We start from the raw sequence: 13,640 nt of genomic DNA, 5'->3' as shown, positions 1-13,640 counted from the left end.
TTGGCTGGAGCTGTGTTTGTGAAGGGAGAGGCACTGCACTTGTCATTTAAGGATCAACCACACATTCAAATAATAACAAGAAAAATTATAATAATGTACTATCATCTTCATCATTCAGCACGAGACCAAACAACCCTACCCTTTCCAACTGTTTTTAATATTAAATTAAAAACAGGCCAGAACATTGTATGAAAAACCTGGAGTATAAAAAGCAATGTAGAGCAGTTTCCCTTTTGAACAGGAGAGGGCAGCATTTACCAATAACTCTAAACCCTCGACAGCATAGACCAGCGATATGTGTTGTTGTTCTACGCTTTCTCCACTAGACGGAGTCCGAGTATAACGTCCAACGACTCGTTCCCATCGATTGCGTGCCTATTGTATTTTCTATTTTCTGCTACTAGAGGGTGCGCTCAGACCACGCTGGTTCAGCCTACAGTTCCAGATGGATCTGCAAGCGCACACCACAAACCTGTCAGAGCAAGCAATGTCCTAAGCACACCAGGTCCATCGATAGGATAACGTCAATCAAAAAAACAGAAATTACCGAACTGTTCAGCGAAGTTATTTCTGATATTTCCCAGAACTTAGATACAGCATGCTAATACGTGGTATTGTTTTTCGTTCATAAATTCAGAACAGAGTGGAAACAAACGCGGGTACTGAATATTAAGACGAACACAGAGAGAAGTTGCAATACAGCACACGTATTTACCAATATGACCGTAAGATATACACTTACTTGGTCTTTTTAAGATCTACCACACATCACGTATGTATTATTTTGAGATGCAATGGTAAGAGTGTTGGAATTTAAAAACTTGCATTTCTGAATATTCAATTTGAAATACACACGCAAGAAATTCACCAGCAGTGTCCTCAGCTGGATCCTTTCGCAGTTCGTCAGTGTTCCCTTCACTGTCGGTACCAGATGAGTTGTCCGCGTCTTCTTCCTCTCCGCTCTCCCACAAGGCATGCACCACCCGAAATCCAGTCATACGTGCCATTTTCTGCAATGAAACGTGTTCCGCGATGAAAAATGTTTGTCTCAAATGAAGTGATATGCTTCTATATGTCATTTTATCGTGCTTTACGTTAGGCGTTTTCGCACAAGGCATCGCCCATACCCTACCGGAGACTCATCATCACTGTTATGTACGCTACTGAGGATCCAAAAGCAGACCAACGGAAAATCCAAAAACGTAATTTATGCAGTCCAAGTTCAGAGCCAAGAGATAATTTGCATAGAGTTGGAGACAGTAAGTGATAGTAAGAGACAGGTGCGAACACAAGTAATCAGGGATAGCATAGGAAGGCGGAGTTGTATAACAGCGTAGAAAACTCGGAGATAATGTATTTAGTTACGTGATTAAATCTAAATTAAATTTAAGTGACTGTTGGTTACTTAGTTAGACAGGCAGTAAGTGTATTAATAGGATCAGCACTGTACAATATCTAAATTAGTAGTAGTTAGTAAGAAAAGTGCTTTACAACATTTAACTATCGAGAGAAGCCGGAAGTAAGGAATGCGATGCTTGTGTATACGAATAGTGAAGCACGCAGACAGGGGAGTGACTCGGGCTCAGAACATTCAGACACAGACATCACAGGGGATCACGAATGTAATAACAGAAATGGAAACAATAACCAGATATGCATGAATAAATAACAAGAATAAACAGGAATAAACATAAAAACAAACATAACAAACTCACTTCCGGTAAAAAAAAAAAAAACGATGATCGTAATGGCGCGTTCCATTTACCTCGGAAGTCGGAAGTCGGAGGTCGGAGCTGGGAATGACGTCACACTCGAGTTGACCGCTTTCCAGTAAACAACTCGGATAACCAAGATGGACGCCTCCAGAAAACGTTTGTTGTGCTTGCTCTGTCGGAATACAGAAAACTAATGCATCAATATGAGGTCCACCTCAAAAATATTGAAGAAGATAGAAGACACAGAAGGTATTGTAACGGACTGAGTTCTTGTTAATGTTTGTTCTCCAGCGTAACCAGTGTGGGAAAAACGTTTGACTGCATTTTATTTGGTTTTTAGTCGGTCATTCCGTACCAGTAACGTTACACAAAGGACGAGGGCTCTTCAGAATATCTAACATTTCTGATACAATTGATTTAATAGTCTGCTAGATGGGATATGTGTAGCATACATTTGACCCCCCCCCCCCCCCCCCCTAAACGAATTCTACCGATTTACCAATCCGTACATTATGCTTTTGTTACTAGTTGTATGGTAGCTCAAAACATGTGTACACGATAAAAAAAGATAAGGAGATAACATGTATAGAGCTTAAAGGTCTCAGGCACCAATCCTGATTTCAGGAACAGACTCATTTTAAAATTCATATATTTAATTCAATTCAATTAATTGTATAAATTTCCTTCTGGACAACTTTTCAGGCTCACCAATCTTTTCATGCTATAATGGGGCGGTCGTTTTGGACCAGGAACACAGAATTAATATTATTATGATTAATAATATGATTTAGGTTACTGATATCAGCTCTACTGCGGGCAAAACAGCGAGTCATCCTGAAGACTGGAACTGAGTGGGAGGTCATGCTGAACATGGATGACTACACTTTTGCACGCCATTTCCACGTCACCAAGCCACAGTTTGAATATCTCCAGATGAAGTTGCAGGAGAACGGCATAAAAAAAGAACACAGTCAAGGTCTACCACCAGTGCCTGTGACAAAGAAGGTGCTGATGTTCCTGTGGTACATGGCCAACCAAAACAGCTTTAGGGAGATTTCAGACAAGTTTGATGTGTCACAGTCGTCAGCACACAGGATCATTCTAGAAGTGCTCCACATCATGTCTACAATGGGACAAACCTTCATCTCCTGGCCAAACACTTGTGAGAAAGCAGCATCTGCTGCTGCTTTCCACCGGCTCTGTGGCCTCAGTGGCATCATCGGTGCAATCGATGGGTGCCACATAAGGGTGCAGAGGCCACATATAAGAGGAGGAGACTACATGAACAGAAAATCATTCTACTCTGTCCTCCTTCAGGGTATTGTAGATGAGAGGGGGCGATTCATTGACATTTTTGCTGGACCACCAGGCAGGGTTCATGATGCCAGGATGCTGAGGGCCTCCAACTTCTACGCAGCATGGGAGGAGAAGATGGGCGAGTACAGCTTGCTGGGAGACAGTGGCTACATTGGACAGGCCTTCCCATTTGTCATCACTCCTAAGCGTGACAATGGAGCTCTTTCTGAAGCAGACCAGCTGCAGAACTCCAAGATCAGCCGTGGGAGGGTGATCATCGAGCAAGCCTTTGGAAGGATGAAGTGCAAGTGGAGGCGTCTTCGTGATCTGCAGAACACCCGGATTGATGCTGTGGTAATGATCATAATGGCAGCATGTTTCCTACACAATATGTGCATTGGTGTGTCAGAGATGTGCCAGGAACACCCACATGGCTGCCCAAGGCAGGGAGATGAAAATGAGTAGATTATCATGATGTATGTGAAGTGCCTAATTTCGGTTATCAGTATTGGCCAAAATGTTCATATCATTGCATCAGTAATTATTACTCATGCATTAAAAGCAGTAGTTTGCTGTTCTAAGTGATGGAGGTGGGGCCCAACTTTGCCATATCTGGGTACAACTGATAATTTTCTTTATGGATTAATCTGCTGATTATTTTCTCAAGTAATTGATTGCTGCTGTTATGAGTGTTTGTACAGCCTGTGTGTACCAGTAAAAAGTAAGTGTTTCACCTTTTATTCCTAGCCCAGAGAGAAGCATTAGGGGGGGGAAACAAGTCATTGAATATCCAAACAACAATTTATTAAAACAGACAGAAAATGTGCAAAATACAAATTATACAAATACAAAAATAAATTTGAATAAATTCAAGTTTGACACATTTACAACAACAACAAAAAAAAACTTCAAATGGAACAATAAACGTGCAGCAGCAGCAAAAAAATATTCTACTGGGAACTCACAAATGGAACGCACTACCTGTCTTTAACCTTAACTGTCTGGAACCTGGAGACTCTCACACCATACAACATTAGATATTTATAATAATAATAATAACAGTAATAACAGCCCCTCCGAGGAATCGCCACCTTAACGTGGTGGAGGGGTTTGTGTGTCCCGGTGATCCTGGGAGCTAGGTTGTCGGGGGCACTGTTAGCCCCCAGTAGGGTCTCCCAAGGCAAATTGGTCCCGGGGCACAGCCCGAACAGGTCACGTGGGGTCGCCGCCCTGTGGGCTCACCACCTGCAGGGGTCAGCATCGGAGTCGGGTGCTTTGTCCAACGGGCAGTAGGCAAAGGCGGGGATCCGGGCGTGCTGATCCTCGGCGTCGCAGACTGGTTCTGGGGACGTGGAACGTCACCTCTCTGGTGGGGAAGGAACCGGAGCTAGTGCGGGAGGCGGAGCGGTACCAACTAGATATAGTTGGGCTCACCTCCACGCACAGTACTGGTTCCGGAACCAAACTCCTGGAGAGGGGCTGGACTCTGTTCTTTTCTGGAGTTGCTCAAGGTGAGAGGCGCTGGGCAGGTGTGGGGATACTCACAAGCCACCGGCTGAGCGCCACTGTGTTGGAGTTCCACCCAGGGAACGAGAGGGTCGCCTCTCTGCGACTACGTGTCGCTGGGGGGAAGGCTCTGACTGTCATTTGTGCTTATGCACCAAATGGCAGTTCAGAGTATCCGGCCTTCTTGGAGTCACTGGGCGGCATCCTGGAAAGGGTGCCACCCGGAGACTCCATAGTTCTGCTGGGCGACTTCAACGCTCACGTGGGCAATGACGGAGAAACCTGGAGGGGGGTGATTGGGAGGAACGGCCTGCCTGATCTGAACCCAAGCGGTGTTGGTCATGGATTGTCGATAACAAACACCATGTTCGAGCATAGGGTAGCTCATAAGTGTACTTGGTACCAGAGCACCTTAGGCTAAAGATCGATGATCGACTTTGTGGTCGTATCATCAGACCTGCGGCCGTATGTCTTGGACACTCGGGTGAAGAGAGGAGCAGAGCTGTCAACTGATCACCACCTGGTGGTGAGTTGGATCAAGTGGCCGGGGAGGCTGCCGGACAGACCCGGTAAACCTAAACGTGTAGTGAGGGTGAACTGGGAACGTCTGGTGGAGGCCCCTGTTCGCGAGGTCTTCAACTCCCACCTCCGGAAGAACTTCTCACGCATCCCGGGGGAAGCTGGGGACATGGAGTCCGAGTGGGCCATGTTCAAAGCCTCCATTACAGAGGCGGCAAGCAGGAGCTGTGGCCAGAAGGTCATTGGTGCCTGTCGGGGCGGCAACCCAAGGGAGGGAGGCCGTCAAGCTGAAGAAGGAGACCTTTTGGGCTTGGCTGGCCCGGGGGTCCCCTGAAGCAGCAGACAGGTACCGGGTGGCCAGAAGGGCTGCAGCTTCGGCGGTCGCTATGGTTCGGGCAGGCTATGGAGAAGGACTTTCGGTTGGCCTCGAGGAAGTTCTGGCAAACCATCCGACGACTCAGAAAGGGAAAGCAAGGCTTGTCTCAGGCTGTTTTCAGCAGGGGAGGAGAACTGCTGACCCGGACTGGGGATATTGTCGGGCGGTGGAAAGAGCACTTCGAGGAGCTCCTGAACCCGAACAACACGTCCTCTGTGGAAGAGGCAGAGCCTGAAGACTCGGGGGAATCTGCACCTATATCCATGGCGGAAGTTGCTGAGGTAGTCAAAAAGCTCTTCAGTGGCAAGTCGCCGGGTGTAGATGAGATTCGCCCTGAGATGCTGAAGGCTCTGGACATTGTTGGGCTGTCTTGGCTGACACGCCTCTTCAGTGTCGCGTGGAGGTCGGGGACAGTACCTGTAGAGTGGCAGACCGGGGTGGTGGTCCCCATTTTCAAGAAGGGGGACCGGAGGGTGTGCTCCAATTACCGGGGTATCACACTCCTCAGCCTCCCTGGGAAAGCTTACTCTAGGGTACTGGAAAGGAGGCTCCGACCGACGGTCGAACCTCGGATTCAGGAGGAGCAATGTGGCTTCCGTCCTGGCCGTGGAACAGTGGACCAGCTCTTTACCTTGGCAGGGTTGCTGGCGGGGTCATGGGAGTTTGCCCATCCAGTCCACATGTGCTTTGTGGACTTGGAGAAGGCTTTCGACCGTGTCCCCCGGGGAACCCTGTGGGGTGTACTACGGGAGTATGGGGTACCGGGGCCGTTGTTACGAGCCATCAGGTCCCTGTATAACCAAAGTGAGAGCTGTGTCCGCATTCTCGGCACAAAGTTAAGCACGTTTCCAGTGGGTGTTGGACTCCGCCAAGGTTGCCCCTTGTCACCGGTCCTGTTTGTGGTATTCATGGACAGGATCTCAAGGCGCAGCCGAGGTGAGGAGAGTGTCCGGTTTGGTGACCTCAGAATCGCATCTCTGCTTTTTGCGGATGATGTGGTTCTGCTGGCTTCATCGGACCGTGACCTTCAGCACGCACTGGAGCGGTTTGCAGCCGAGTGTGAAGCGGCCGGGATGAGAGTCAGCACCTCCAAGTCCGAGGCCATGGTTCTCTGCCGGAAAACGGTGGATTGCTCCCTCCGGGTTGGGAACGAGTCTTTGCCCCAAGTGAAGGAGTTTAAGTATCTTGGGGTCTTTGTAGGGGAAAATTCACAGAACGAAAGATCTCCCTCCTAAAAGCATGATAACCAATCACAAGTCAAAATCAGACTCCGCCTTAGTGAGCAGGCTGGTTCCTCCAAAACTCTCGACAATGTGTGCAAAAAGTTTATCAATATATCTGTATTTAAATATGATATGTACCCTGTATAGTTTCAAACTGATTAACTGCTAAATTGTGCTAGGATTACACAGTGAGCCCAGCCAGCTGGCAGGGGGGGGGCCCGTCTTGAACTGTGTAGACCAAACTGTCAAGGACACGGGCAGAGCAAGATATGACTGTACAGCTGATTTCTCCGGGACTCTCAATGTTTCATGCCAGGAGTGTATCTATTTGACCTAGAACATTAATTATAGCTGAGCTTATGAAAACGCAAGAAACCACAGTGAAAACTGTTGAAATGAGAGTAAAGAATAATTAATCAAATGTTTAGTATGTCTGTATATTAGAAAAGTATATTAGAAGTGAATATTAATAAAATGTTTAGTTTGTCTGCATATTTTCAATGATTACTGCTGCTTAGTTTGTCTTATAAAAGCGAAAGAAACAGAGTGACGTGTATGGATGACGTGTTAGAGGGAGGGCATCCAGAACTTTATGAGGTCTGGTAGTTTGCCAAGAGCAGGTGCGGGGTGAAGTGAGGACACGTAGTTGGCAGAATGCCCTGAACTTTGTACAGAGTTGGCAGAGCATAAGGACCGTTGGCAATTTTCCACAATGACGTTGTGGGAGGAGCGTTGGGAGGAGTTACGATAAGAAAAGTGTGGGTGATTTGCCAGAATGCGGTTTGAGGAGGAGTTGTAGGTGGAGTAACTGTGTATAAAATGGGTGTACAAATGCCAGTCGGGGTTCAGTTCTGGAGTGCTGATCCGGCTTTATGCACGTGTGCTAATAAAGTCAGATTTTCCTGAAGATCTTGCTGCCTGGTGTCGTCTTTTCCGTCGCGAAGATGTTTTTCGACAAATTGAAGATTCACCTATGGTCACGAGCTTTGGGTAGTGACCGAAAGAACGAGATCGCGTATACAAGCGACCGAAATGAGCTTCCTCCGTAGGGTGGCCGGGCTCAGCCTTAGAGATAGGGTGAGGAGCTCGGACATCCGGAGGGAGCTCGGAGTAGAGCCGCTGCTCCTTCGCGTCGAAAGGAGCCAATTGAGGTGGTTCGGGCATCTGATCAGGATGCCTCCCGGGCGCCTCCCTTTGGAGGTTTTCCGGGCTCGTCCAACTGGGCGGAGACCCTGAGGGAGACCCAGAGCCCGCTGGAGAGATTATATATCTCTCCTGGCCAGGGAACGCCTCGGGATCCCCCAGGAGGAGCTAGAATGCGTTGCTGGGGAGAGGGACGCCTGGAATACCCGGCTTTGCCTACTGCCCCCGCGACCCGACTCCGGATAAGCGGGTGATGATGGATGGATGGATGGATAATAACAGTAACAATGTTTGTTTTGTTGTGCATGCTAACCAGTTACTTTTTATGTGTTTTAGAGAGCTGCAAGGAGAATGATGATCTGCCATCCAGGCCATCACCATCACCCATGCCAGCAAATGAGTTGCTGGCATGGGAACAAACACTGTTTCTGACCTGACCTGATGCAGCAGCACATTGACTTGTGTATTTAGGCCTATTTAGGCCTAAATACACAAAACAAAATCCAAATCACATCTTGTCCAATAATCTATTCATCAGTGCCTCAAACCCCTGCTGAGAAGACTTCATCTGCGCCAGAGTCTCCTCATGCCGCGGCTGACTGGCTTCTTCTGACTCACGCAAGAAGCTCGTCAAATCGTCATCCACCCTGCGGCGTTTACGAGGTGTTGATGTAGGTGGCGTCGGTGTGGCAGTTGCTCTGGGATTTGGTGTAGCAGGTGGGCTGGATGCAGTGGCAGCAAATGCTGCGACACTGCTGCAATGTCCCAGTGCCTCTGGCCTGCGCACCTCTAGCCCCTCTGAGGTCCCAACAACAGGGAAGACAACATCATGCTGGCTTCCCAGAAGGTCATCCATCTCAGAGAAAAACTGGAAACGCATGGTTCCCTTTCCTGTTGTTTTATTGTTGTCTTTAACTTTTTTTATAGGCCTCTAGAAGCGTGTTCCACTTCCTGGCCACCTTTTCAGGGCAGAAATGTTGTAAAAACTGACTGCCCAACTTTTCTGCTGCCTCTTTCCACAATTGTTTTTTGTTGGCCTTGCCATGTTTAAGCCGGGCATTTAAGTCTGCAAGGGTTTTAGGGAGACCATCACCTTCACTGTCAATGTGCTGCTGCATCAGGTCTATCAGAAACAGTGTTTGTTCCTTGCTGAAGCCCTCATTTGCTGGCATGGGTGATGGTGATGGCCTGGATGGCAGATCATCATTCTCCTTGCAGCTCTCTAAAACACACACAAAGTAACTAGTTAGCATGCACAACAAAACAAACATTGTTCCTGTTATTATTATTATAAATATCTAACGTGTTATGGTGTGAGAGTCTCCAGGTTCCACCAGGTTTGCCATGATTGTGCAGGCCTCATTCAAATAATAACTGGTGGGGTCTTCTGCCTTCTGGAACAAAGGACCAGGAAATGGATTGCTCCTCTGGGAATCCAAAAACATGGCCATGTTCCTGTCTAGATAGACTTAAATAGAAAACAACAAACCCATACACACACAGTTAACATTACAGCCGTGATAGAGCTCTGGGATAGTTAATTTACTCACATTTATTTCATTTATTTATTTAGCAGAGATAAATAAGCAGAAATAACTACATAAATATTTTGAAACAAAACACTACCTCTCCATGTTCAAAAGTCAGTCACAGATAAACTGTGTACTATTTCAAAACATTTTCAACATAAACAGACAACTAAAGACCTAACCATACAACCACAACTACTTTGACGATCCTTTACCGGTGTTTTAGGGGGACAAAATATGTCTTACTTACTTACATACTTCAAAATATGTATGAAGTCACCCTATTTAAAAGAAGGATTTCCAATGTTTTCTTTGTTTCACGGGTTGGCGAGTGCAAGTAAGTATTTTCACCATACCTCTCAACATTGGGCTTTGAAAATAAGGGATGTTCGTCAAGTCTCACGCATTGACGGCGTTACCTTGTCCGAGAATACACGCATATTAGTCTCAGTCTAGCGCCTGGGAAGTGCTGCGGGAAAACCGAGTACTGTGGCTTGTATTCTCGGACAGGGTAACGCTCCCCGTTTGCTCCGTCAACATTGAAACAACGTGATTGGGCCAATACGGGAGATTTACGGGGGAAATTACAGGAGAGTTGACAGGTATGATTTTCACCAAAACCATGATCTTTTTCTAAAACTTACCAAGTGATTTTGGTGCCCAAACCTAACCAAGTACATAGGTTTCTGGCTGAAAGCCCTGAAGGCAAAACTTCTCCTACAAGCGCTCTAACCAGCTTTGCTATTGTTGCTATCATTGTAGCCATTGTTAGCTATACCAGTTGAAAACACCACATTACACGGTATTCTATACATACAAACACCGTAGTACATGTCCACAGATAGACGTTGGACAGTACTACGTATACCACTTATTTAATTACACAAAAACAAAACAGAAGTGCTAATAAATAATACATTATGAGAGATTTCACTTACCGTTGACGCACGGAGCAGCCATCTTGGATTTCTAACTCGGGGTTACACGGTCCTTCCGACTTTCCCAGTCGGAAATCCCACCTCAGGGGGTGTTCCAGTTGAAATGTCCGACTGGGAACTCGGAAATTCCGACTTCCCAGTACAAATGGAACGCGCTATAAATATACGTCAAATGACGTCGTAAAACTGGAAGTGAGTTTTCTTTTCAAAACAGGAAATGACGTATATATATATCGAAACCGGAAGTTACGTTTATTTTCAAAACAGGAAATGACGGAAACCGGAAGTGACATGAGTATATATTGAAACAAGAAGTGACATTTATTTTCGGAAACGGGAAGTGACATATTTCCGCAAACCGGAAGTGACGTATACTCCCCAAACCGGAAGTCACGTATAACTCACCCACAGGTATCTGTCACTCCTTTACAGGCACTGCCAAAAGCCGATGGACCACGGGTAACGCCCTCACAATCTTTTATAAAAAAGGTGACTGTTTACCTGTATCTTAGTTGTGCGCACTGGTCCTATTCAGGGAAAAACACCGTGTCCCATTGGCCATCAGCTGTCCCGCTTTAGAAGATTGGATCCCAGGTTTCGGCACCAAATGTTGAGGAAATATTTTTGTCGCTTTTCTTCCTCGTCCCTTTTTCGTTGTATTGGCAGCAATGATGTTGAAGAAGCACTCAGAGTCAACAGTTGTTCATTACAAATCTTTCATTTAAAATGAAACAGATTAATCTGGGGAATCTGTGTGCTCCGTGCAAGAAGCTTCAAGAGACCAGAGAATTCCAAAGTAACAGTTGGAAGTATCCTAGTCTTTATACAATATAGCTAACAAATCATTTATCATACAAACATCACATTATCTCTCTTAACCTGCCTTAATATTTTCTGTCACTCTATGAAAGCTGAGCTGTCTTAACCTTTTGCCTCTATAATGACACAGGCAAATTGGCTGGTGATCACTAGCTCAAAACATTTCTCTGCAAAGACCCACATTGCTTGACCTGCATCACTGAGTCAAAACAGGTGGTATCCAATGTCATGGCTTTTTAAACACCTGATTAAGTGTTCTCTGCACTTTCATTAAACATACTCTGTACTTTGCAGCTCAATGTGTTTGAACAGACACACAGTTCTAAGTATTCATGGTGACTTATTATGAAAAATGATTCTTCAAACATTATGGCTTATCATTGTAGGACTAAACCACATTTAAAATATAATATATAGACATAAAGAAACATTTAGGAAATGGTATTTTTGCACATGATCCTAAATTTGAACCATTTCACAGTTTTAATAAAAGCATTTCAATCAAACTTAATCATTATTTTAAACATTCCTGGTTTTCAATCAGAGCATTTTGATCAAACTTCAACAAAATTCACTTACTCATGCAGTTCATCTTCAGCTGGTGGTGTACTTTGTGTTTCTTCTGCATCTTCATCTCTGAAAAAACCCAAAATGTGACATAGTTACATCATATAGCCGAGTACAAAAACGCAGTGGTATTAGAACAGGGTGGAAACAAACACGCTTTACTGAATATTCAGGGCATATTCTAGTTCCTCTCTCCCCGTTATCTTTGTAAAAGATTATGGATGAAATAAATGATTTGAATAACAGTGTACTGAACACATTTATCAAATAAATGATTGCTTACAGAAAGATAATGAGAAAAGAACATTGTTCAGGGAGAAAGGAGAGAAGCGGATCCTCTTTGTGAGTTTGGCGTGTGAGCGAAGGCCATGTTTTGCTAATAGGCCTCGTATCGATCAGCCTGAGAGCTTTAGAAAAAGTGACCTTGACCTGCTGACAAAGACTCCACAGGAGTGAACAGTGATTTTACTTTCTGGACCTGGGTTCTACACCTATCGGCTTATCACAGCTACAGGGCAGCTTCATGGTCCCTTTGTTTGACACTTAAGAGTACCTCACCTTCTGCTGCCCATCCCCACACTGCTCATCAGGAGCATAAGAGCACAACCTCACAAGACATTTGCATGTGGATCTTACACACACTACAGTCAGCCATTTTGTACTGAATTCAGAAGCAGGAGAGTAACCAGCGTGAATGAAGGGCCTCGTTCATCGGTAATGGAGTGGCGTCGGGCGGTTGGTAGTTAACGCACACAGCTGAGGGTGCAGGGTCTCGGTGGTGTGTCGTTCGTCTGCTCCGGGTGCCGGTGTGTGGGACGGACCAGCCGGCCTTCATCCAGAGGAGGAGTTCTGACTGCCCCCTGAAGACTGGGGGGGGGGGGTGTCACCCGGAAAACAGGGAGCAGGTATTTCATATTTCATATTTCATATATAAAAATGGGATGCTGCAGTGTTAGCGGTATCAGCCAACTTCTGTGACAGTGACTTGGAGTTCCTCCAATCACCATAAATCATCATTACCAATGATTCCAGCAGGAACTGAAGCGCACAAGCAATGAGAAACATTAATAATAAGCTCTCAAACCCATGAGATTAGATAAAAACGGATTATTTTCAATGTAACTAAATACATAGTTATTGGTGCTCGGTATTGGAGTTGAAACTTGTCAGTGTGATTTAGCGTGGTGCAGAATGATTCAGTGACTCGCGGTGCAGAATCACAAAAAGCCTCTGGAGAGTCTCTGCTCCAATTTCTTCTCTTCCCTCTCATTCGCTGAAGTTCTATAAAACCAGCTTCATTTTATCTGTGCTTTAAAAAAATAAGACCGTTTACGTGAATGTTTTCAGTTGACCCAGAAAAGTTGTGTGTGATGAGCGTTGTTTTACATACTTCAAGAAGTTTCTGACAACCTGCCAGCTTTACAGTGGCAGGTATTGGGGCATTCAGGGTTTGTGGTCGAAAACCAAGTAACTCCCAAGTGCTTTGGTCTTTAATATTTAAGTTTTGGGTTTCACAAATAAAATATCCAACTGGTACATTCCTAAAAAAAACTTTTTTATACTACATCTAAAAATGTAAAGTTATGGCGCTTCTTTTCTATAAAATTTGCAGCTGCCCTGTAGTGCTCCAACATAAAAAAATGTAAAATCTTAAAAACTGAAATGGTGTGGTCCAGGCATAGCTGTGACCCTAAATGACTGGACAGGCTCTGTTTCCACTAGTGAATAACCCAGACTGGGTTCTGTTTTCACTAGTGAATAACCCAGACTGGACTCTGTTTCCACTAGTGAATAACCCAGACTGGGCTCTGCTTCCACGAGTGAATAACCCAGACTGGGCTCTGTTTCCACTAGTGAATAACCCAGACTGGGCTCTGCTTCCACGAGTGAATAACCCAGACTGGGCTCTGCTTACACTAGTGAATAACCCAGGCTGGGTTCTGTTTCCACTAGTGAATAACCCAGACTGGGTTCTGCTCCCACTAGTGAATAACCCAGACTGGGCTCTG

At 45.5% G+C, this 13,640-nt stretch overlaps 1 protein-coding gene across 1 annotated transcript in view; it reads left to right on the top strand.

The window, feature by feature from the left end:
- The first annotated feature begins 2,585 nt into the window (after positions 1-2,585).
- Positions 2,586-13,640, top strand: part of LOC133118834 (uncharacterized) — a 33,128-nt gene continuing 22,073 nt past the window's right edge. The window contains exon 1 of the mRNA XM_061229094.1: positions 2,586-3,365. Coding sequence (XP_061085078.1) covers positions 2,586-3,365 — 780 coding nt within the window. The remainder of the gene's footprint in view (positions 3,366-13,640) is intronic.

This window comes from Conger conger, chromosome 19 (assembly GCF_963514075.1).
Source record: "Conger conger chromosome 19, fConCon1.1, whole genome shotgun sequence".
Lineage (NCBI taxonomy): Eukaryota > Metazoa > Chordata > Actinopteri > Anguilliformes > Congridae > Conger > Conger conger.
Note: the sequence above shows the minus strand (reverse complement) of the source record. Positions and strands in the feature narration are given on the sequence as shown.